The 25,358-nt window shown below is 39.7% G+C and overlaps 3 protein-coding genes across 3 annotated transcripts in view; 2 read left to right on the top strand and 1 right to left on the bottom strand.

Annotated features, from left to right (window-relative positions):
• Positions 1-13: 13 nt before the first annotated feature.
• LOC106093507 (putative uncharacterized protein DDB_G0277255) lies at positions 14-4,492 on the top strand. The gene is made up of 3 exons (XM_013260569.2): positions 14-346; positions 1,044-1,208; positions 2,974-4,492. Exons 1-3 carry the CDS (start codon positions 334-336, stop codon positions 4,290-4,292), a joined length of 1,497 nt encoding a protein of 498 aa, XP_013116023.2. The 5' UTR covers positions 14-333; the 3' UTR covers positions 4,293-4,492.
• Positions 4,493-6,236: 1,744 nt separating this feature from the next.
• LOC106093509 (pyruvate dehydrogenase [acetyl-transferring]-phosphatase 1, mitochondrial) lies at positions 6,237-8,802 on the bottom strand. Its single transcript, XM_013260571.2, has 5 exons — positions 8,352-8,802; positions 8,118-8,262; positions 7,880-8,049; positions 7,052-7,809; positions 6,237-6,982 (listed from the first exon to the last, which is right to left on the bottom strand). The coding sequence occupies exons 1-5, from the start codon at positions 8,502-8,504 to the stop codon at positions 6,766-6,768; spliced, it is 1,443 nt and encodes a 480-aa protein (XP_013116025.1). The 5' UTR covers positions 8,505-8,802; the 3' UTR covers positions 6,237-6,765.
• Positions 8,803-10,034: 1,232 nt separating this feature from the next.
• The window catches only part of LOC106093508 (BTB/POZ domain-containing protein 7), a 29,826-nt gene continuing 14,502 nt past the window's right edge, over positions 10,035-25,358 (top strand). Inside the window, exon 1 of the mRNA XM_013260570.2 lies at positions 10,035-10,402. The gene's annotated coding sequence lies outside the window, so the exon portion shown is untranslated. The remainder of the gene's footprint in view (positions 10,403-25,358) is intronic.

The following is a 25,358-nucleotide window of genomic DNA, read 5'->3' on the forward strand; positions in this document are numbered from 1 at the left end:
GGCAACAGTGTCAACATCTGTCAGATGTTAATACATAAAAAAGTTTATACGTAAAAAATAGTGTAATTTCTGAAATTAATATTCCTTAGTTTTCTAATACCCTTAAAAAAGTAAACTTTCTGCGTGGATGGCGATGTTAATGTGCCAGCCGATAATGCAAATACAACATGAACAAATATTCAAATAAAAACGAACGGAAGTTAAATTAACTCGCAGCAATTGATCTCCGAGATAACAATAACTATAAGGGCAGCTTAGCTCGCTCGAGGGTAGCACAAGGAACGAGTAAATTTTCATTTCCTTAATAATATAGGACCGGAGAGCATATTAATTATGCAAAACATCAGTAAGTTCTTGGCTTTTTTTTTTGAAATATGCAGCATTAACTGCTTACACCATACCCTAATAGATAAATGCAAAAAATTAAAAAGTCCCCACAGAAAAATGCTACAGGCTTAAAGGTACTGAATTACAACAGAACATCGTTAGCCAAACAATTGGGTACGTTTAAATTCGCGCCTATTTTTAATTTCAGTAAAGCTTTAAACATAGTTAAGAATTAGAATTAGAAAAAGTGGAAGGAAGACAAAAAATTGATGTTCGTCCTAAGCATATTCAAATATAAGTTTGCTGATGTACCTGTTCCTTTGATAACCAAGGATTTTATAGCAAACTTTTGTAACATATTAATGAAGCATACTACTCTGGTGAGTAAGGGAAAGTAGAAGGAAGACAGAAAATCGATGTTCGTCCTTAGCAAGTTCAAATAGTAGCAATTGTGTTGGAGGTCTAAGTGCAAGTTTTCTGATGTACCTATTCCTTTAATAACCAAGGATGGTGTAGCAAAATGTTGTAGTATATTATAGGTTCGTCCTTAGCAAGTTCAAATAGTAGCAATTGTGTTGGAGGTCTAAGTGCAAGTTTTCTGATGTACCTGTTCCTTTAAAAACCAAGGATGGTGTAGCAAAATGTTGTAGTATATTATAGGTATCTCTTTGATGGATCAGCTAATTAACAATTTTTATATTAATTTTCTGCTCTAGAGAGAAGACGATACCAAAAAGATTTGGCTCCCACGGATGATATCGTGACTTTAATACACTTAGTTCGCCAGAATCCTGCGTTGTATAATTATAAATTAAACCCAAATCAACGTAGGCGTAGTGACATCCTTAATGGTTGGGCAAATATAGCTGCTGCAATAGGGAGTAAGTATATTTTGAAAGTTTTAACTTTTAATTAAGTTTTTTTCAGAAAGCTATTTCGAACTGAATGGAATATTTGAATCGCGCCACCTGACCTCTCGACCCGGGAACATTCCTGGCCAATGACACCTCCCCTTCTGTAAATCTTTGGCAAAAACAAATGTGTTTTCTACTTGTAAATTGTTTTTCACCCACAGTGCCAAACACTCATACAATTTTAGTCCACTATGTTACCACAGTAGCGCCTGACCAACCACTAGGGTGGGAGTTGAACTCACGACGCCTGCAACTTAGCTACTGAGGCCCAACATGACATTAGAATTGATTATTATTTTAGGGGTTGACAGTATGCAGTAATATCGTAAAAGGCTAATCAAAGGAAACCGGTTTATATGGAAGTTATATAACGTTATTCACCGATCTGAATCGTACTTGGCACAGTTGTTGAAAGTCGCAACAGACCGCCACGTGTGAAATTTCAGCCAAATCGGATAACAATTGCAATTGGGCTTAAGATCTTTTTGGATGGGAATCGTACTTGGCACGGTTGTTGAAAGTTGTAACAGAACACAACTTGCATAACATAACACTTGCGTTTCAAACCGCTTTGTACAACTTACTGTTGTTTTTGTTTCAGCCACATATTTGTATGTGGAGGTAGCGAGTCTCGTCAAGCTCCACAGTTGAGCAAGCTCGTAAGGAACGATTGCCGCTGAAACGTTTTGCCATTGGTTTTTAAAGGTGCCAATAACTCGACTTGTCATATCGAGTATCATAGGCACTCAGTATTTAACCAAGAGTCGGTGTTGCCAGGGCAGGGGCAAACTTCTCACATATCAATGAGTGATGTCCGATAGAAGTTTTAAGGTCAATGATAAGGGTCCTCCTTTTTATAGCAGAGTCCGAACGGCGTGCCGCTGTGCGACACCTCTTTTGAGGAGAAGTATTTACATGGCATAGTACCTCTCAAAAGTCACCAGCATTAGGAGGGGATAACCACCGCTGAAATTGTTTCTGATGTCCTCGCCAAACATTGAACCCAGGCGTTCAGCGTCATAGGCGTAGAAGCTAACCTCTGCGCTACGGTTTCCCTCCCTATTGGGAATGTTCAGAGGCAACTTTGCTTTGCCGGTGCTATCCGCCCTCTTAATGAGGTTCTCTACTCCATACCGCTCATTGTCCGCAACTGTAATTCAAGGAGCATTCTACTATGCACAAACTGTGAACGCTCCCGGTAGCTCTCAGCTGAGCTTCCCGTGATGACGACGAACAACACTATCCCATGGCAGCCGGTTGTATGTACCGGATTGACTCGATGGAATCCTTCATCGGCAGGGGCTACCACCTCAGTGTACAACACATTGCTACAACGACAGCAACGATAAACACCACATAAATCCCATGGCAGCCGGTTGTACGTACCGGATTGACCCGATGAAGTTCTTCATCGGCAAGGGCTGCCGCCTCAGTGTATAACACACTGCTACAACAACAACAACCATATAAATCGGAGCACAGATGAATAAGGGAAAAGCTCCTGGGGATCTCTAGGCAAATTTTAAAGAGCTGCAAAAGCCAATATAGTGCATCGCTTAGAGCTCCTAAAAGACGACAACGTTGCTGATATAACATCATTTCTGTTAACCACATGTTTATGCCAAGTTATGTTTAAAACAAATTCCAGCGGATGTTAAAATTAAAAAAATATATATTTTTTTCCATTAATATTCAATATTTTATCTCTTTTAAATATTAAATATTTTATTAGACCGTTACACTGTCGAGGAGTGTCGTCGAAAATGGAAAAATCTTAGAGATACCTACCATCAGTACCGGCTGCGAAAGCCAAAAATCGGTGACGGTCTGTCCAAATGGCGTTACGCCAAAGACATGGAATTTCTATCGAATGTTTATCAGCCGAAACTAAAATCAAATCGCACACAAAACTTTAACGCTACGCCACAGGATAATCTATTGCACAGTGTTTCGGAGAGCAACGATGAGCATGACCAGGTGGTACATCAGGACATGGTACATACTGGCATCATTTCTGTTAACGACACTGACACATTTATATTGACCGCCTACGAAGATGTAACACACGACAACGATGTCAGACATGAAGATCCTAATATGTCGCATGGGGAACTCAATCACGACAATAGCATGGAAGATTGCGTGGAAATTGTCAAGCACGAACAGCATAATACTTTGGATGATGATGGTAATACCGGCGCTGAAGTAGACTATGAAGAAGTGTGTCTATATGAAGAATCCGGGAATACGCCCAGCGTAGATTGTGAGACAATAATTGGGGCACCTGGAAATTCGGCTAATTCGGACGATACCAAGTTTCAGTATATCGATACACATGATTTTTGCATTGGCTCTATGAATCCTACACGCTCCCAATATTCCAGTAGTGCTAGTAGTGTCATAGGTGCTGCAAGTACTCTTAAATTAAAAAATTTGCCCATGGTTACATCGTCGACACCAATGCCTTCAACATCATCGAATAACACACTGGATTCGACAACGCCCTGTGTTACAATAGCCGCATCCTCTGCTGTACATATACAACAACAATTGCCGGAGCTGACCCCATCCCCCACCACTCCATCCGGTGGAAATGCGGCAACTTCGACATCTTCTTCAAATTCATCTGTCAAACCAGACTCGAATTCGTTGCTGACAACAAATACGCACCAACAGCATCAAACACAAACACAATCGCAACAACAACAACCTCCGCCTTCATATTCCAGTAACCATAATTCCTCTTCATCCAACAACAACAATAACAACAACAAAATGGGAACGTACACTCTGTCATCAAAGTGTCCTGTAGCCGACTATTGTAACCATCAACGTGAAGAGTGTGATTTATTTTTCGATTTTCTAAAGAAAAAAATTCAACGCTTTCCTCCCGAAGAGATAACCTCAATTCAAGTGGAGTTCCTCAATTGTGTTTTGCGTCGTGAAGCTGAACATGCACAGAAAGCACAGCAACAGCAACAACAACAACAACAACAACAGCAACAGCTACAACAGTCCCACCACCATCATCATCACACATCTATGAACTAGTAGCAGAGAGCTGTAAATCTGATCTCTATTAAAGAGTATTTTATCTCCCCCACCCACCACCCTCCCATCAATGGTTTCACATGAAGATAAAATGTTTTTTTTTCTTATTTGTATTGTTTAAAAATAGTAAATTTGTACGTACGTATACATAGCTCTAATGTAGATATTTTATTTTAAATAAAAACTAAGTGAAAAAGTTATGCATAAAATGATGCTTGCATCTGATTTAAATTTCATATATGTATCTTTAAGTAACTAGTTCCATTTCATAGTCACTACGTATTTTTAATAACCACCACACACATAGAATCGAAATAGGGACTCCTCCAAATCTTAATATAAACTTTCCTTGATCACTTTTGGATGGGTAAATAGGATTTGGAGTTTCATATTGGAGTCTGTTCTTGTGGGCCGATTATGTATTGCAACTCAACTTTAGTTGCGTTGCCAAGAGATAAACATATGAATCAAAAGTTAGCATAAAAATGGAAATTTTTTAATTGTCATTTAAACGTTCAGCTAAAATATACTGAAAATACTCTGAAAAGCGAAAAATGAAAAGTCCCCCCAAAACGACCCTGGCAAACAATTTAAGGGCAATAATTTGGCAATCTGAAAAAAATTAATGTTTAAACTTTTTATAGAGAAGGTTAAATAAAGCACATGCGGGTGTATTAGTAGAAGATATGGAAAGAACATTTTTCCCATTTGCTAAGCCGAACAAATCCCTGATGACGTCAGAATAAATCAGAGTAGCAGCAACCTTGCTGAAGAACAAGAAGGCAGTAGGACTCGATAGATTTTCGGTGAACTATTGGCATCATGCAGAAGGGGCTAGCTGTCTAGCATAACTAACGCTAAAGAATGTATACTACTCAGTCAGAACCCACTATCCAGACAGAAGAACAACGAGGCAGTCAGAGGCGAAATGTGATACCGTCGTAGCAACAGGACAAAACCTTTGTTGTCATACAAAACCCTGCTAAACCAAGCTTTCCACGAAAGGATTTTTTTAATGGGTAGCTAGGCGCACCAAAATAAGGTTCACGTAGCAGGTTCACCGGCAGAAGAACAACGTGGAGGCAGCACCTGATGGATTGCCAGCTAAACTATTTAGGAGCAGGCTAGAAGGAGATTGGAACCTAAGTATGTCCCATATTCAAAACAGTATCTATCAACAACACAGATTTAATTCCGGTTTCATCTTATCCAATATATATACGAGAATACTGTGTTGGAGATCAAACTATATGAATATCTATTCTGTTGTTGTTGTAGCCACATTTTTATGTGGAGGTGGCGAACCTTCTTCAAGCTCCTGTATGTGAGCAAGCTCGTTCCGGTTCAAAGGACCAATCGCCGCCGGAAGAGGGTGGCCATAGGTAATTGAAAGCGCCAATAACTCGCCTTGTCATATCGAGCATCATAGACACTCAGTATTTGTGCAAGAGAGCCGGTGCCGCCCGGCCTCTCACTCAGACTCTCCGCTCGTTACCGCTGATTTTCCGCGACTGCCGTTGCAGTTAATCCGTATGCAGCATTCCACTATCCGTTAGCTCGCAGCTAAGCTTCTCGTGACAGCAATGAACACCACACTGATCGGACCTCCATATTCCAGCCTGTGTGGTGCTCACAGCTATCCCGTGCCGGGAAAATCTATTCTGATTTAGGATAGTGCGAAAAATGTTCTGCATAGCCAATTAAGCAAGTAATAATAACTTTTTATACTTTTAAATATATTTGTAAATTTTTATTTCTGTTTCTATTAACGGATCTTAATTGGGTATAAATTATCATCAATATCATGCAGAATTCCCTTTTTTTGTTTGCAAGAAGATTTAACGGTTTTTTTTATAAGTAGGTCGCCATCTTTAAGTCATGACAACGATGATTGAATTCAGTCAGTAGTCTACCATTTCATTACGGAATAATTGCACTCTAAAATCTCTTATTGCACCATCTTTTACAATACTCAATTTTATTTTCCCGAAGATTTTTACGAGATTATATTTTTTTTTTATTTGATATTCTAGTATACAGACAAGTCATAGGCATTCGGCTATGTTCATTGATTGAGAAAAAGAATGAAAGTTTCTTGTTTTAGCAATTGACTATCCACAATTGTACATTTATAATTCGGATTCAGAAACATTTAGGGAAGGCAATTTCAATACCCACGAAATAGTTGACATCTAAGCAATTTCTCATAGCTTGACTTTTTCCTACACGAAGTGTGGAATAAAATCAAATTGTCTTTTCAACTATATTGTGGTGATGTATTCAATTGCCATACCTTTGTGGTCAAATTAGCATACATCTATAGAGCTGCAATCTTTTAAGTTTAACTTAAATGTAAAGGAACACAAAGAACTTAACTATTTTTGGCAAACAAAAAAACTAATTAGCTATTTACAAGTTATGCGTTGTAAGGATAAAAAAAATAATCCAGGGGGAAAAACAAAAATAAAATAAATTATGATGATTTTGATGTTAAGGCTTTAATACGCTCTGAGTTAAAGTAAATAACTGTAATGGTGATGTCATCACGGTAATAACGTACAGAATCTTGAGGTAGTGAGAGGTAATACGATATTTTTGAGTGTTCCACACCATAATCGGTGCCACCCAAAGCATGACGAATTAAATGTGTTGCAGAGTTTTGATCCAATGGTTTTCTTTTGCGTCCCGCCCTATAGTAACATTGGAAATTGAGGAATATTTATAATAAAAGTTTTCAAAATATTTTTCAAGTTACTTACTTGCGTTCAGCCAAAATATCCGATATAGCTTGCAATGTGACATCGCCGCTGGGCAATTTTACGGGCTCCATTATTATTTTCGAGTTTAAATGTTCGGCTACAAGGGCAACAACTTGCGATGGTGAAAGGAAATCCCATAAGCCATCGCTGCCCATAACTAAAAACTTATCGTTGACTGTAAGGCGATGATGTTCAACATCAGGCCTAGCCGTTAAATACGGTGGTGTATGATAGTTTGGAGGAACAAAGTTCTCTCCAAATACAGGTACTACATGCTTGTCCAAATCTTCTTTGGACCATTTGTAACGGAAATCGCCTAGAGCTCTTAGCGGTGCCAGCTGGCCCAGCAAACGATCTCCACGTATTGCGGTGTCATTTTCCTCCTTGGGATGTTCCGAGAGAATACGTGCAACTTCTTGTTGGTTATCGGTATTGTGTTCGTTGTTCAGCTTCTTGGAAGTCCATTGGCCGGTTTCGGAGCATTGTGTGCCCAAAACAGCCGTACAATCACCAGTGCTGGCCAAATGTAAGTCAAGACCCTCAACATGAGCTACAACAGCCACAGCGCCCGACATAGCAACAGACATAGTCATCATACTCGTTTTAGTTAAAGCCTCGTCAGACATATCCCTATCCAGAAGCAAAAAAGCATCTTCTATTGCTTTAGCTCGAGGTTTCGACGTTTGGCTGGATAGATGATTGATAAATTTCATAAAACTCTCTTCATAAATATCTTTGATCTCCTTGACAAAGTCCACCTGCATGTATACAATATTAAAATATCAAGGAAACAAACACTACATATAGTTTGTGGGACACTATCTATACCTTGTCATTATGGCACTTTAAAAATGTTTGACTATTGCAACCGTTTTGGATTTGTTCATTTAATACCTTACGATCTATAATGGAGGCGGCTATATAACGCAACAGGCGTTTTGAAATAACTTGAGAACAAGCAGGTCCACCATGGCCATCGAAAATTCCGCAAATAAACCCTTAAGAATGAACAAGTAAACAGCGTTAGCAATGCTAATATGGGAGGCAACTACAATAGATGACTTACCTGGTTTATTATTAAAACTCGCTTCTGTTCTAGTGTCTTCACATGGTGAATTGGACGCCAATTGATTAGTTTCATAACTTAAAACAGTGCTTTGATCGTCGGTGAAAGTGTACATAAATTCATTTTCACGTAAAATTAAATTAACCTTGAAAAATAACAAAAATCAAATGTCAACATATAGTGTTAGAACTACATATGTAATCGTCTCTGCAAGAGAAGGGACATTTTGCTTACATCGTACGGCGATAAATGTGGCAGTTGATTTTGCCTTTGTGTGGTGATGCAAAACTTTCGTTTAACCTCAACAAAGCCACCATTTCCATTGGCTCTAAGGGTCCTCTGTCGTACATTGGCGACCGTATTGCGTAGCAATATTAATATGGTCATCTATGTATGTGATAAAAATGATCTAATGTCTTTTCGTGCACTCCTTGATGAGCCCTGGACAGATTGATGATGGCTGTCGCTGCCTACAATTGGATTTCTGCACTTGGTAATTCCTTGAGTGATACGTAAAATGTGCCGCCTTGTCGTTTTCCCAAAACAGTTTATATAAATATATGCATATGTAATAATAATTTTCCACTACTACACTCCACGGACTTTTATTTTTATTCACGAAAATTGTAATCGCCTTGAGGAAGTTGCCTAATTGATATCGACGGCGACGGCGGTAAAGAGAAATTTTGACACACAACAGAGAGGAACAGAGAGAGGAAGAGAGAGTAAAAGAATGTAACCAACAACTGCATAAAAATGCGTTCCTTTATATTTAATACCGTTTACACAAAGAGAACAATTTGAGCGAATCGACAGTCAAAAGTAAAAACCCGTTCAAGACTCTATTACACGGCATGTAGTTGTCTTATGACAGGCCAAATTTAACACATGTAGAGTTGTACATGTCGTGTGATGCAAACGAAACTAACATATGAAAATCACTATTCAAAATAGCACATGTAATTGTTTTCGACTAGAGCAAGGTCTATTCTTCCTGACAAAAAAAATAAAGAATGTTTTTTTTTGTTGTTGGTCAATTGAAAGTAAACGCAAATTAAATTGTTTTCACATATTTATGATTTAATCCCGTTTACACTGCTCATTAAATCCGGATTTAAAGATCAAAGTAAAAGGGGCTTAAGTGTGTTGGTGTACCAAAAAATTGTGCAAATTTGAATAAATTTTTACTGGGTCGTTAGCGTGCCATTAGTAGAGATCAGTAGAGTGCGAGAAAACGAGCAAATTTTTAAGAGTTTGGTGATTGAGAGCCTACAAATTTCTACTGGAGGTTTTTTTCCAGCAGAAATTTGCAGCATCGAAATCTGTTTTTTGAAAAACAATTGTTTTATGAAAATTAGCTGTTTAATTCAAATAAGTAGCAAAAGAGAGAAAAGGCCTACGGCCTTATTCACAAAACTTAATAAAGCCTTACAATAGGGTTATTTGACAGTTCTATAAAGGAAATCTATTTCAAATTTACATTAAGTTTTGTTAATACTAGTGTAACTCTCCTGTAATTGTTAATAAATGTAAGTAAAATGTTTTTCTCTGACAAAATGCAGCATTTTCCAATATATCCACCAATAATGTTTTATTTTTATTCCACGGTTTTTTTAGAATACGACTTAAAATATTTCAATTTCTCAAGGCCTGGGTCAGGATTCACTGAATACGGTTAAGCCAATCGATCAGCTGACATAAAATTATTCAAATATTGTAAGTCGCAAGGATTTAAATTATTGACATACGTTTCCTACGCATTAATATAGGTAAGAGTTGGGCGTGAAACAAGCCCATATGTTATGAGCCGTCAACTACAACATCTGACGGCTTCAATCTGTAAATAGGATTCTAGGAGTACTCAGTACAACAATTTCACTCGGTACTCGGAGTACTTTAGTTACCATGAAATGAAGAGTGGTGTGTGTGATAAAAAAAGAGAAATAAAAAAAATAGAAAAATACCTATAATAATTTATAGATATATATTCTTAAGTGAAAAAATGTGTTTATAATTGTTTACCTAAGGTTTATTGCATACTTAAAACATAACAGTGTCATAGAGAAAACCATAATTTTTAATTCTCATTTGCGTTTGTGGAAGAAGTCAACGAAAATTTTAATACACAATACACATAAAAGTTCAACACAAAAAAAGTAAGGTGACAAGTGCAACTGAACAAACAGCAGCAGCATAAGCAGAGAAGCAGCAAGGAGCCACAGATGGAAAATGTCATAAAACCATAGATATCTTAAACACATTGGGGATTTAATTGTACACAAAAGGTAGGGCCATTTTAAAATTTTGTTGGCAAAAATTGTTGGGGGAAAACAGTGAAAGCTGTTTGATTTTACATTTCATTTTCGCATCTCTTTCGTTCGAGATTAGTTGTACAATTTTCTATAAGAGAGTATGCGGTTACCCAGGTATTCGGTAAAACTTTGTACAACCAGTCTTGAGACCCGATTTTGGTTTAAAAATTTGTTGTCTTTTGTTGTTTCTTGTGGAAATGTTTTATTTTAAAATGAATACCATTTATTTGCATAACAAACAACAAAATGTCAGGTGTGTATGTAGATAATTAGAATTATTTATCTAAGACAATTTTCCGATTGGGTGTATGCTACTCATTTTAAGTATTCTTATTGGATCATAGTGTAGAATCCTATTGGTTTGAGATAAATATAATATAATCTGTATTAAATGGGCACAGATATGTTAAACAGATCAATCTTCCATTCAATAGGGTACTTTTGCCAGAGGCGAATGCTGGGTGTTTTATTAAGGGAACCTGTCCTACCTTGTTGGGTGAAGCCACCGTTCTCTTCACAGACACAAGTACCCGGGCGCGATTCTTGACGTTGTATTTCCGAAAAGGTATCTCAGAAGACAGATGACTAAATTTAATTGGATGGAAGCTCTGGGCTGGAGACTGGAGAGGAATTAGTTGTTGTAGCTATATTTTCAAGGTGGCGATCCTTGTCAACCTCCTTTAGGTGAACAAGCTCGTTCGATACAAAGGAGCGATCGCCAAGGAAACACGGTGGCCATTGGTTACTTAAAGGCGCCAATAACCCGTCTTGTCATATCCAGCATCATAGGCACTCAATATTTGTGCAAGAGCCAGTGCTGCCCCGCCTCTCACAGAGACTCTCTGCTTGATACCTCTTGATTGTCCGCGATTGCCGTTGCAGCTACTCCGTATGTACCATTCCACTATCCGCAACCTGTGGACGCATCCGGTGGCTAGCAGCTAAGCTGTCATGGGATTGCCAGGAATTACTGAATAATGTAGACCTCTTTGCTGTCTTGGTATACATGGAACGTCTTTGCGCGATGTACTTGGACAATCAAGCGAAACTGAACGATCTGGTGTTGGATGGAAGGAGCTTCTACGAACCAGGGAAGGTTATGTGGTTCAGCTTGGTTCCATCAAGGGATGGCGGGGAACGAAGCGGTAGGTCAAGAATCGATCGCTTTTGTGAAGGAGTCTGTGAACCCTACCGTGGGCGACGTCTTAGTGGGGTGGACGTTTTTCATTGGCCGCGCGAATGAGGCGTGAACTGGTACTTTGGGTTGCAAGGTGGTGGAGGGGGTTACCTATCCAGGGGCTGGAGAAGCTTGATCCCGTCGGACGGAGAAGAGGCGGACCTTTGCAAGGTGTGTAATGACCTGGAGTAGTTGGAGACGGTCAAGCAACTCTGTGTCACTGCTCCGCAAATGTGAGCACCCGTTGTTGTTGTAGTAATCGCATATATGCATGAGGATGTAGCGGTCCTCTACAAATTTCTATAGGTGACCAAGCACGTTCCGTTCCATAAGACCGATCGCAGTCGAACGTGAATTGTCATTATTTAAAGACGCCAATAACTCACCTTGTTGTATCCAGCATCATAGTTTCTCAGTATTTAAAGAAGAGCCGTATTTAAAGAAGATCCGTTCCACTGTTGTCCGCGAATGCAGCAGCAGCTCATCCGGACGCGACCGGTAAATCTCATTACAGAGATGGGAACTCAAAGTTCCAGTTTTGTGATGTTCATGGTTATCTCGTGCCGGGACCTCATTGTAGTTTTTTTTTGCATAGGTCTTTATTTGCTGAATGAAGAGATGGAAAAAGAGGTTAGAGCCTAATGGACACGAACTCATGAATGTGCATAACAGCAGTAGTATCAGCCATGCGCACAAGACGGCGTCTCCTGTTGAAACCATGCCGTTTTGTCCCCCAGATTCTTGTGAGGATGAGCTCCTGGCGGACTCAGAAGATGAGGCTAAAGAAACGTCGGTAGAAAGTGGTCCCTCGGCTAAACAGAATAAAGGCGGATTAGGATAAATTTCGGCACACATTCTGAACGACTATCCCTTCTAGACCAGAAAAGGAAGTTAAACTGCGGAGAACATAGACATAATGGTCAAACGGACCCATGTCGTAGTGCCAAGCCAAGGGGCAAACAGTAACCGCCATGGTGGACCCCAGAACTGGTTGGTCTAAGGGATGGCTGCAGAAAACTCTTCAACAGGGCGAAAGCCACAAGGGCAAAACACGATTGGGACGTTTATAAGGCAGAGCTAAAATAATACAAGACCGAGCTGAGAAAAGCTCGGAACAAACCCTGGTTAGAATTTTGCAGCTCCGTGGAGAATACATCATTATAGTTTTTTACTCTGAGGCCTCCAAGTTAAGGAAGATCCTCGAGATCTATTACGGTGGGATACATTTAGAAGTTATAGAAAGAATGGACAATGTCTAGTTAGGAAACACTAGAACTACTCGTTGATATACATTTGCCGGGAAACTTTCCAAAGGACAACGTGGCGACAGAAGAGGTCATTGATATGCATTCGTCGAAGGTTATTGGCGAAATTGTGTCTGAGTCGAAAATCCTTTGGGGAATAAAAAGTTTCGACTCCTTCAAGTCTCCAGACCCTGATGATGTGTCATCGGTTGAATAACAGCTGTGCCTTACAGATTGGCTTACCACACGAAGTTGAAAGATTTTCGTCCTATTAGTCTGTCATCCTTTATGCTGAAGCCCCTTGAGAGGTTGATAGAATCGTATCTTAGGGCAAAGATCCCTGGAGATCGAATGTCTCGGCAGCAGCATGCATATAGTAAAGGCAAGACCACTGAGAAAGATCTTACGACATAGTCGCTTCCATAGAGTTCTCTCGCTGTCAAGTTATACCAATAATACCAGTTCTTGACATTGAATATGCCTTCAATAATGTGAAACCAATCATGAAGAGGTTGGAGTTTCTAGGCGTCAACACCAGTTCATTAATAACATACTTACTAAAAGATGCATTACGGCAGGCTTGGGATCTGTGGATCTAAAAAGATGTATCAACAGAGTAAAACCCCAAGGAGGTGTACTGCCTCCTCTACTTTAACAATATATTATTATGTCTGGAAGAAAAAGGTGTAAAAGTGGTCGCGAATGCTGATGACGTGGCTATTGCGGTAAGGGGAAAGTTTCCCAGCGCTCTTGGAAATATGCTTCTGAAACCTTTACGTGCGACAGTGAAGTGGGCTATCGAAAGTGGTCTAGGTGTAAACCGTGCAAGACAGAAGTATTGGGTTGTCCAAAAAGTAATTGCGGATTTTTTAAAAGAAAGTAAATGCATTTTTAATAAAACTTAGAATGAACTTTAATCAAATATACTTTTCTTACACTTTTTTTCTAAAGCAAGCTAAAAGTAACAGCTGATAACTGACAGAAGAAAGAATGCAATTACAGAGTCACAAGCTGTGAAAAAATTTGTCAACGCCGACTATATGAAAAATCCGCAATTACTTTTTGGGCAACCCAATAGTTTTTTTCAGCAGGAGATACAAGTTACCTACAGTGGCACCTGTCTCCTTGGGTGGAGAGAATGTTCCATTTACAGATAGCGCAAAATATCTTGGTGTTTTGCTAGACAGGAAATTTAACATAAATTGAACATTTTGGAAAGGGCAAATAAGGCAACTCTTGCCCTATACACCTGCTAGAGAGCTATTGGCAACATTTGAGGGGTTAAACCGCGTGACATGCACTGGATATATGCTATAGTTGTCAGACCTACAATACAATATTGTTGTTGTTGTAGCCACATTCTCATGTGAAGGTGGCGATCCTCGTCAAGCTCATTTAGGTGAGCACGCTCGTTCCGGTACAAAGAACTGATCGCCGCGGGAACAGGATGGCCATTGGTGATTTAAAGGCGCCAATAACTCGGCTTGTCATATCGAGCATCATAGGCAGTCAGTGTTTGTACAAGAGCCGGTGCCACCCGACCTCTCACTGTGACTCTTTGTTCGATACCGCTGATTGTTCGCGACTTCCGTTGCAGCTACTCCGTATGGAGCATTCCACTATCCGCAACCTATGGGCGCTAGCTCGCTGCTAGGCTTCTAGTAACAGCAATGGATACCACACAGATCGGACCTCACTATTCCAGCGTGTGTGGTGCTCACAGCTGTCCCGTGCCGAGATGCAATATTGTGTTGTGGTCTGATGGACGGAGCTTCAAAAGTCCACCTACTGTTCAATAGTCAGACGGATCCAAAGGATGGCTTGTTTGTGCAAAACAGCCGCACTGAGGACGCATCATCTGGTGCACTGAATTTAATGCTACACTTAATGACTCTGGCCATCGTATCAACACAAATTGGTGCTAAGGGATCTTTCCCTTTGGTTATGTGACGCCTACGGACACTGTCTTAGCCTTGATATAATGCCCGATATGCCAGATAGTGTGTATTACACATTGTCGAAACGCTTTTTGATAAAAAGAATTGTACCACTATTCCTGATAGAACCCATGGCAACTACAATATATATACAGATGGTTCCAAACTAGACGACCAGGTGGGCTTTGGGGTATACTCTGAAGAACTTGGACTGAGAAGGTTACCCGATCATTGCAGTGTTTATCAAACAGAGATACTTACAATTAACGAATTGTTGGCATGGCTAAGATGTAATGTCATAACGACGATTGGCATAAATATTTTCTCATAAAGCTATTAAATCCCCGGAAAACGTATTTCTGAATTCAAAAACTGCCCTCGACGGTTGCTGATCTCTCAATGAGGTGGCTAAATAGTTCAAAATTCACCTGCTCTGACTGCCGGGCCACAGAGATATACTGGGGAATTGTAGAGTAGACATGCTTGCGTAATTAGGAACTACTTCATACATTCCAGTAGAACTGGAATCTGTGAGTATGCCTCTCGCGACATGAAAGCTAGGTATTAAGAATCAGGCCCGAAGGCCAACGAACGAATGATAGATGGCCACAAAAAGGGCTTGTGCGCATTCCAAGGGCCCTACCGCTTTGCTGTCGCTGGCTAGAACAGGCGTCTCAGTCATTGTGTTTGTCATGACAGGTCAATGTCTGATCGGGAAACATGCTGACAGACTGAAATTTGAACAGGCGCTGGCTAGAACAGGCGTCTCAGTCATTGTGTTTGTCATGATCGGGAAACATGCTGACAGACTGAAATTTGAAAGTAACTACTTCTGCAGAAGCTATAAGGACTTCGAGGAAGAAGAGACTATAGAATATCTGCTGTGTGTGTGTGCCCCGCACTAGGAGTAGGAAGGATTTACACTTTAGGTTCTCATTTTTCACGTATCCAACACGCAGGGGATGCCCCCTATATATGCAGTGCATTGCGTTGGCAATTAGGTAAGTTAAGGATTGGAGTGTGAAAAGAGGGAGAAGTGTTTATTGATATTCGTCTTAAATTTCTGAACGTCAATGTCGGTGGGAAAGACATTAACCGGAAGTCGATTCCATGTATGAATGGTTCGGGCGAAAAATTAACTTTCTCGGTAATGCATGGTTCGGGCGACTGGCCAATCAATTACAAACGGGTGTGAGTTCCTTGCAAGTCTTGTATTCCTGGTGAACATCCTAAAGTCAGGGTTAAGAAGACGAATATCTCTGGAACACACGCCATGAAAATAACGAAAGAGCAATACAACGCTACCCATATTCCGACGATATTCAAGAGAAGCAATAGAATTGGATACCCTACTGTCCCCAATCAATACCATTGCTCTCCGTTGAACCCGGTCAAGTAGCTTCAAGGATGTTTTTGGAGCTCCTGCCCATATATGAGAGTTATATTCCATACTCGGCCTGATATAGGTAGTATAGATATTGAGGAGATCAGAAGAGGTGTAATATTTCTTGCACCGCTTAAGAAATCCCAAACACTTGAATGCTTCTTTCGACACTTCGAATACGTGTTTTGACCAACGGACATCACATTGTATCTTCATGCCCAGAACATCAAGAACATCTGACTGTTCAATATCTATACCATCGATAGATATCGACGATTGAAGTGGGTCAGTGAATCGCTTGTGAGACAAGAAACAGCAGTGCGTCTTCTGTGCGGCCAACAAATCCTGGGAGAGCGTCTCATCCATCGCCTTCTGTCTACAATTTCTTGAGGACTGGGCTAATGGTCATTTGTCTACTGTCATCGGCAAATGAGTAGACTGGATTCGAAGTCTGACCCAATAGATCGTCAATGTAAATAAGAAATAGGGAAGGGGAAAGGCCAGAACCTTGTGGCACACCTGCGGCCAATGTATACACATCTGATGAGAAACCATCTACAACAACTCGTATAGTGCGATCTCTGAGAAAGCTCGATATAAATCGAACGATTTTATTGCCGAATCGAAAAGCGACAAGCTTTGATAAAAGCTCAAATGCCTTGGAGACATCCAGAGCCACGCCCTTACTCTCACCAAACTGGTGGATGGAGCGACTCCATCGTCATTAGGTCTCCCGTAGAGCGATTTCTGCGGAACCCATACTGTCTGTCGCTAAAAAGACCATTGGACTCTAAGTATCTGACAAGATGATGGTTAACCATACTCTCCATAACCTTGGAGAGCGCAGAGCATGTCGCAATTGGCCGGCAATTCGCAGGGTTGTTCGCCCCACCTTTTTTGAGGATGGGCTGAACGTTCGCAACTTTCCAACGCGCCGGGAAAACTCCCGCACGGTAAGCAAGGTTGAAAAGTTTGCGTAGTGGACGAGCAAGTGTCAAAGAACACTTACAAAGGACAAGTGTTGATATACCGTCCGGGCCCGGAGATTTATATACGTCGAGATCCGCAAGAACCTTTTTTACTCCAGGTGTTCGAAAGAATATCTGAATATTGAGTACCGTAAGCACTCAGTATTAAGGCAAGGGTGCGTGCCGCCAGACCTCTCGCTGAGACTCTCCACTGAATACCGCTGAATGTCCGCAACTGCATTTGCAGCTACTCCGTATGGAGCATTCCATTGCAAACTGTGGACGCAGCCGGTAGCTTTCAGCTGTGCCCATAATAATGAAGATCACCACACAGATCGGAGCTAAAAATTCGAACTTATGTGGTGCTCATAGTTATTCCATGCCGGGATTTAATGTTGAAGTGGTGCCATGGTATAGTCAATAGTATTTTAGTATTAAAGTTTCCAATAGTATTTTTACGAAAATAATATGTCTAAATACACGCCCAGGTACGAAAATGTCCTACACTTATGGACTGTTCTAATGTACACGTGGGCGTATAATATTTTCCTTCCCATCTATTGCAACAACAACACATTTTGTTTAAGTCTCTTCAAAGGTGCCACTCATTCATATGTTCTAAAATAAAATGCAAATGCCTTTCACAAGAACACACAGAAAAACTCATAAATCGTAAATCTGGCGCTGAAAATATTGACTCCCAGGCGTCATCTTTGCAACATTCTAACATGAAATGTGTCTAATATAAAATGCACCAATGAATGTAGAATAGATTAGGAAGAAACTAGCAGAGCCACATTCATGCCGACACTAAAAAGTGAAGGTCTTTACAACTAAACTATCTTTGTTTAGAGAAAAAGATAAAAATTTATAAATTTCGAATGAAATTTTCCCCAAAGACAAAATTTCAATGAAATTTTGTTTAAAACCAAATTTGGACTACAGTACCTTTAAAGACCAATATTAAATTTAAAACATATTTCTTGTAAATATCCGTTCATATTTTGCTTGACATTGCTGAAAAATGAAATTGTAACTAATTTCTAATATTTTGAACATGCAAAACCAGGAATAAAACAAATCCATGCCAAAGTGCATATATTGAGTTGCCCAAAAAGTAATTGCGGATTTTTCATATATTCGGCGTTGACAAATTTTTTCACAGCTTGTGACACTGTAATTGCATTCTTTCTTCTGTCAGTTATCAGCTGTTACTTTTAGCTTGCTTTAGAAAAAAGTGTAAAAAAGTATATTTGATTAAAGTTCATTCTAAGCTTTATTAAAAATGTATTTACTTTCTTTTAAAAAATCCGAAATTACTTTTTGGGCAACCCAATATATACACATTTGTTTTGTTTTCTTTGATCACTTGTAGGCACTTGTCCCAACGACTAACAAATTTTGACACTTGAGTCATTTCCGATTTAGTTATTTCCGTTTGAATACATGTGCCAACATTAAGCAGTTACCAACCGACGACCATCATTATAAATGTGAATTCTAAGAGAGTACAAATTGTTGTGAGAAGCAGAGAAGTGGGGCGTTTGACAATGCCATCAGGGAAAACGAACCTAGCTATAGAAGTAACGTTGCAGGCAAGCGTTGTGTGCAGCATTGTGTGTGTAAAGGCATTAAGGATGTCAGGGTGTCATGCAACACCAAACCTCCCTCCGTACACCACACTCTTCCCAATTACAAATGGGTCGGGTCATACACATATGTGAGTTTCTATTTCAAAAGCAGCAGCAGCAAATAAGCCGAATGATGTTTTCATTCCTTTGTTTAATGTTTCCTGGACATTGTGGGGTTTTTCTGTTTCTTTCTTCCTATTTTTCCCACGTACTGACCTCTGGCCGTGTAGATTTTATCGTACCTTAGCTTTTCTCAACAGAGTGGAAGGGGAGTGCATGTGTGTCTACTGTTAAAGCCTTTTTAAGTAGGTGAAAATTTGATGTAATTGAAACGAACTGCAAATATTCCTAAACTAAACATGATATCATGGGTTAGTAGGGGGAATGTTTTTTGTTTTTCGCAAACACCTCTCGGCACATGTACGTACATAAGTATGGTTAGCCTTTATTTCTAATAGTTTGAGAGCATAGGTTTATGAATTAATTTTTTTATTCTTAATTTTTGTACTGTAGTGGGCTGGTTGGCAACAACCCCATCGGAGGGAGGGTATACTAACTTTGTCATTTCATTTGTAACAACTGGAAATATTGGTTCAAGGCTTATAGAATATTCATATCGATGGCTTAATATAAAAAGGACCTAACTCGATTTTTTGTTTCTTAACAGAAGAAGAAATAAACTTAATAAAAAATTTTAAAATTTTAGATACAACAAAGCTGATTGTGAGTGGTTTTTTCTGACAAAATGTTTCAATTTTGTATATTTTATTGATTCACTAGACGAACTGGGCCCTCTTCGTTGCGCCTTGTTTTACTTTATATAAAACAAAATTATCCTTTGAAAATTATCCTCAAAACTGAAACACCGTGCTACGAAAATCCTACTTTCTTGCGTTAGACGAGCTTAAATGACCACGAGAATGTGTGTTAGAAAGAGATTGCTTTTATGAATTGAAGAAAAGAAGATGCCAGCTATCAGACAATCGGGCATGGATATCGCAACCATTGGCAGACGCGTTTCGGGGCTGGTGACCCTCATTAGTGCCAAGTGTATCATATTCGTCCGTTTGACTGGCCCACAGTTTCATGGCATGTTAGTTGTCCTACATAAGCTTACATTTTAGCATTAATGCCTATATGATATCTACGCACGCGGACACATTAACCGCCAATCACATGTGAGTCAGTTTTCTGAGCAACATCTTCTCAAACAATTCCAACTCTCATCTTCACAACGACCTTATTGCAGGCTGCTACATTATCTTAATGTCTTTAACGTCATCGTGAAAATAATATATGTATATCGCAAAGGCATAGCAATATATTGGGTTGCCCAAAAAATAATTGCGGATTTTTCATATAGTCGGCGTTGACAAATTTTTTCACAGCTTGTGACTCTGTAATTGCATTCTTTCTTCTGTCAGTTATCAGCTGTTACTTTTAGCTTGCTTTAGAAAAAAAGTGTAAAAAAAGTATATTTGATTAAAGTTCATTCTAAGTTTTATTAAAAATGCATTTACTTTCTTTTAAAAAATCCGCAATTACTTTTTGGGCAACCCATAAATGCCTTTATCTGAATCCCATATGATTTTTACTGGCCTATGAATTCGCTCGCAGGATTTAGAGTCATTAACGTTTGGGTGTTAGATATACTTCATTATTAAAAGTCTCTATTTCGGCTCGATATTGCCATGATGTCCGATTTAGGGGTGTTTTCGGGGGTGAGATGTTCCCTTAGACTCTTGGCCCAGAAAAAAATATCATCATCGTGCTCTTCTCTGAAATACTATTTATTTAAACCCCATATTGCCACTGCTTTAAGGGGAGTTTATGGGATGAGGCGTCTTCAAACATTTGACCCCAACATTTGTACTCTTTGGGGGGGGGTGTTTTGGAAAAGGGGCGGTGTCCCAAATACATGGTCCCACATTTGGATATCAGATTCGTATTCTACTCTCAAAAATCCTTTATTTGAGCCCCATATTGCGATGTGGTTGGTAAATATGACCGGTTTCGGGGTATTTTGGGGAGTGGGGTAGTCCCCCAAACACTAACCCCTGAAAATATATCAGCATTGTGTCCTACTCTCAAATATCATTTGTTTGAACCCCATATTGCCATTGGCCTCAACGTTGAATATCAAATTCGTTTTCTTATCTCAAATACCTTTCATTTAGACCCCTTATTGCAAAAGTCAGCAAATATGTCCGGTATAGGGTATGGGCCCTAAAAACTATCAATAAGACCCAAAATTGTCATGGTGAGCAAATACGTCCTATTTGGGCGTTGTTATGGGGGTGGGACGTCCCCTAGGCAGTTGGTCCCGAATGTTGATATCAGATTCGTGGTCTACTCCCAAATACTTTCATTTGAGCCCCATATTTCCATAGTCGGCAGACATGACCAGTTTCGGGGGTGTTTTGGGGAATGGGGCAGCCGTTCAGTGACTTGGACTTGAAAATATATATTAGATTCGTGTTCTATTCTAAAATACTTCTTATTACAGACCCCAGAAACTTGGTCCCACATTGGGATACCAAATTCGTATTCACCTCGCAAATACCTCTCATTTGAGTCCCATATTGCCATGGTCGGTTAATATGTCCGATTTAGGGATGTTTTGGGGGTTAGGGTAGTCCCCCAAACACTTAGTCCGACAATTAGATAGCAGATTGATGGGGGTGGGGCTGCTCCCCTAGGTACCCCATCCGAAATTTGGATACCAAATTTTTATTTTTAGGTTACTATTAAATCGCACTACCCATCACCGAGATCTGGCGTTTCTGGAAATTGGGGTTAGGGGGAGTGTCCGCCCCCCTTCAGATATCAAAAAATGTAGTACCCTATTTTCACCACGGGTTCATTATGCAACATCTGTGAACATTTCAAGAAAATCGGTTCAGCCGTTTTTGAGTCTATAAGGAACGCACAAACAAACAAACAAACCGACAAGACAAGATTTTGAATTTGAATGTGAATCCTGACTTCTCGCCGAGAACAGTGTGTTTTACACTATACGACACGTGTTATTTGTAACTATCTTAGCCAATGTAGTTGGCAACTCTGTCTGAATCTGATTGTTGGAGTGAAGTATTTTTTATGTTGTTTTTTGCTGTTTCTTTTGCAGCAAGTGGTTGGCAATGTATATAAGCTTTTTTTTGTTGTTACCATGGGAGAAAAGTGTTGATGTAACTGTTGGCTGCTGCTACCACTGCTGTTTTCGTATTATTACAAAGTAATAAGAATGATAATAAGGGTGATGTTGGCAGCAAGTACCATTGCCAAGTACTGTTGCTTTGTGGTGTTGAGCACAACCGAAACTAAAATAGGTTTTTTTAAAAATCCACTGACACCATAATAGTATAGTCTGCAAAGATTTTATAAATATTAGAAGAGAGCTAGGTGGATCTCTGCAAAAAGACAAATTGGGTCTGGGATATGTCATGCGACTGGGTTATACTATACCTAGGGGTTTAAACGTGAACCCATAAAATAATGATAACTGGCAGTTACGAAGGAAGAATCGAAACGCCACGATTCCTTACCGGAACGATTTCGATATCAAAAAGGTTGTTGTTGTAGCAGTTTGGTGTTTTCTATCTTTCTATCAAGATCCATGAACTCTGCGACAAAGATGGGTTGCGTCCAGAGGGATTTGGGTCTGAGTCGAATGGCTAGGTAAACAGGTTTGCCGGGGGAGGTCAATTTCTTCAGGACTACATTCACGCGGTAGCTATTTACCACATCTGCTACCGTGTCTGCATGAATTTTGTCTAGACCCTCTTGATATGCCGCTTGATCTAGAGGTTCTCTCTTGTAGCGCTGAACCTCACGCTCTAAATCATGTAGATCTATCTTAAGGCTTCTGGGCGGTGGATAACTATCCGCAAGATGATGATTTGGATGGTCTCTGCGATAATTGCCCAACAGGTATTGCTTAGACAGCATGTCCTGATGGAAGTGATCCACATGAGAACTAAGGAGACACCCCGTCGCAGTGATGATGAAGTGCAATATAAGTTCAAAAACGTTTGTTCTATGTATAGACGTGCGATGGAAAAAATGCATGCTAGGGCTCTGCAGGCAATTCTAAGTGTCTGAACTAAAGACATACAAGTTAAGTAAGAGAAAGCCACTTCGGCTAAGAGCCTAAAGGCAATGGAGGACCATAGATGCTAGAAGCAGATCAAGCCATCTGGTAGATCTTGCTACACTAACTAAATTAAATTATTAAAAAGAAGCAGATTGAATTTTTACAATTTCAGCTTAGAGCTCATAAACTACAAACCCATAAAACGCTCCCGCAGATGGAAATCCGTGCTATAGCAAAATACGTAAGCTAGTCCCGGCACGGGATATCTGTGAGCACCACACAGGCCGAAACATTGAGTCCGATCTGTGTGGTGTGCATTGCTGTCACGAGAAGCTTAGCTGCGAGCTACCACTCCATACGGAGTAGCTGCAACGACAGTCGCGGACAATCAGCGGTATTGAGCGGAGAGTCTCAGTGAGATGCCGGACTGCACCGTCTCTTGCACATACTGAGTGTCTATGATGCCTAATATGACAAGGCAGAATTTACGAAATTTGGAAGAAATTCCTCAACGCTCATTCCAGTTACAGTCAACATCAGAAAATTCGTCCTTTTTCCTGAAATTTGTTACAGTGAGACCCCTAGTAGCAGTATTTGGCCCTTCGTCATTCATGGTTTTATTTTGCACTCTTCACGAATTTACAGAAACGACAAGAAGTGAAATAACCTTAAGTCATCCCTGGCGGTTTATTGAGTAATTAAATTGGTATTTATATGTTTGAAAAACCTACCAAAAATTGAGGTCAGCCTACCAACCTACCAATAGAATAAAAACCTACCAATTTTGGTAGGAACCTACTAAAAATGGCAACACTGATCTCGAGTATCATTGACACTCAGTATTTAAGTTAGAGTCAGTGCTACCTGACGCCTCACGGAGACACTCCTCTCGAAATCGTTGACTGCACGCGCCGCATTTGCAGCTACTACGCATAAAAACGAAGCAAAGCTTCCCTTGATAACAATGAACACCGCACAAGTCGGGGCTTACAGTTTCAGGTTGTGTGGTGCTCATAGTTATGCCGTATCGGCCGGGTAAATTACGACACTATCTAGATTATGTGAAGCCTCAACAAAAACTATTAAGTGGATATATAGACAAACCTAACGAACAATATTTAACTCAAATAAAAAGCATTTCGAAATAAAATACGAATCTATTGTGTTGCCCAAAAAGTAATTGCGGATTTTTCATATAGTCGGCGTTGACAAATTTTTTCACAGCTTGTGACTCTGTAATTGCATTCTTTCTTCTGTCAGTTATCAGCAGTTACTTTTAGCTTGCTTTAGAAAAAAAGTGTAAAAAAGTATATTTGATTAAAGTTTATTCTAAGTTTTATTAAAAATGCATTTACTTTCTTTTAAAAAATCCGCAATTACTTTTTGGGCAACCCAATAGTATCAATATTTGATATAAAATATTAAGCGTGTTTGGAAGTAGAGACCATCTTGGTATCATTTCAGTAAGGGCATATTTATATAATCGAGTTAAAAAATCCCTTTGTATATTCGTCATGATAAAAGTAACTGCAAGAAATTGTGTGTTACTTTCGTTGCACAATCAAAATATTCAGCTTTCAATGGTGTTGGTTGTGAAGGGGGGGTGCCATCAAAAATCAGCGCAGTGAACAGCATGGAGTATCCCACAATCAGTCAGTCAGTCATTTGACGCGCCATCATAGTGCACTTGACGCCATTTATTTTCTTTTTTATACTGCATGTTTGCATGTAATGGTTGATGATGATGGTATTTTCCCACCATACTCCAAACAACATATACATGTGTGTACACACCTAACCCCGTCCACAATCTTCGCTACGCTACTCACAACCATCCTGATCGGGTCTTTGCCATCCCCATATCATCTTGGTCTTCCGTTTTATTTATATTTGTTGTTTTATTTGGATTCGTATCAAAATAACAAAAAGAAAAAAAATGCAATTCTCTGTGATGCCTCCCTGGGCTCCATGTGGACATAGCTACTGTTTCATCAGCTGCGTATAAGAGTGAGCGCACATTTGTTCTTGCCAATGAGGCTGGCCGACTGGTTGGGCTAAAGAAGATGTGATGACGCTGGCAATAATGATAGTGATAGGTGGTGGCCAGGGTGGTGTGCAGCAGCGGCAATGGTAGTCGGCTGTGAGATGATGGCTGATGCATGCAATGTTTACAAAATGTGTTTGTTGCTTGGGAAAATTTCGTTGAGTGGGTCAAGGTTATTTGAATATTATAAATAATGTCATTGTTTCTTCTTTTCCTTTTTGTTGTACAAGTATGTATGAATGTATGTATGTGTGCATACATAGTCTTCCCTCCATTATTTTGCACAGAAGTTTTTGATGTTATTATTATTCGAGTTTTGTAATTATAAACAATGAGAAGGATGCAGTTTGACTTTGTTTTTGTGTACAATTTTCCTGTTGATATATTCATGTATGTATGTCTGCATGTAGATGCCAATTTGTACTCTTTTTAAACAATACTAAGCAATAAA

This window comes from Stomoxys calcitrans, chromosome 4 (genome assembly GCF_963082655.1).
Source record: "Stomoxys calcitrans chromosome 4, idStoCalc2.1, whole genome shotgun sequence".
NCBI classification, from domain to species: domain Eukaryota; kingdom Metazoa; phylum Arthropoda; class Insecta; order Diptera; family Muscidae; genus Stomoxys; species Stomoxys calcitrans.

Bases quoted from the DNA above. Each gene is read 5' to 3' on its own strand.
- LOC106093507 (XM_013260569.2), top strand. The intron at 1,209-2,973 runs GTAAGTATATTT...ATATTTTATTAG, and splicing joins TATAGCTGCTGCAATAGGGA to ACCGTTACACTGTCGAGGAG.
- LOC106093509 (XM_013260571.2), bottom strand. From the start codon at position 8,504: ATGACCATATTAATATTGCTACGCAATACGGTCGCCAATGTACGACAG. The intron at 8,050-8,117 runs GTAAGTCATCTA...TTCATTCTTAAG, and splicing joins GAGTTTTAATAATAAACCAG to GGTTTATTTGCGGAATTTTC. The intron at 6,983-7,051 runs GTAAGTAACTTG...ATGTTACTATAG, and splicing joins GATATTTTGGCTGAACGCAA to GGCGGGACGCAAAAGAAAAC.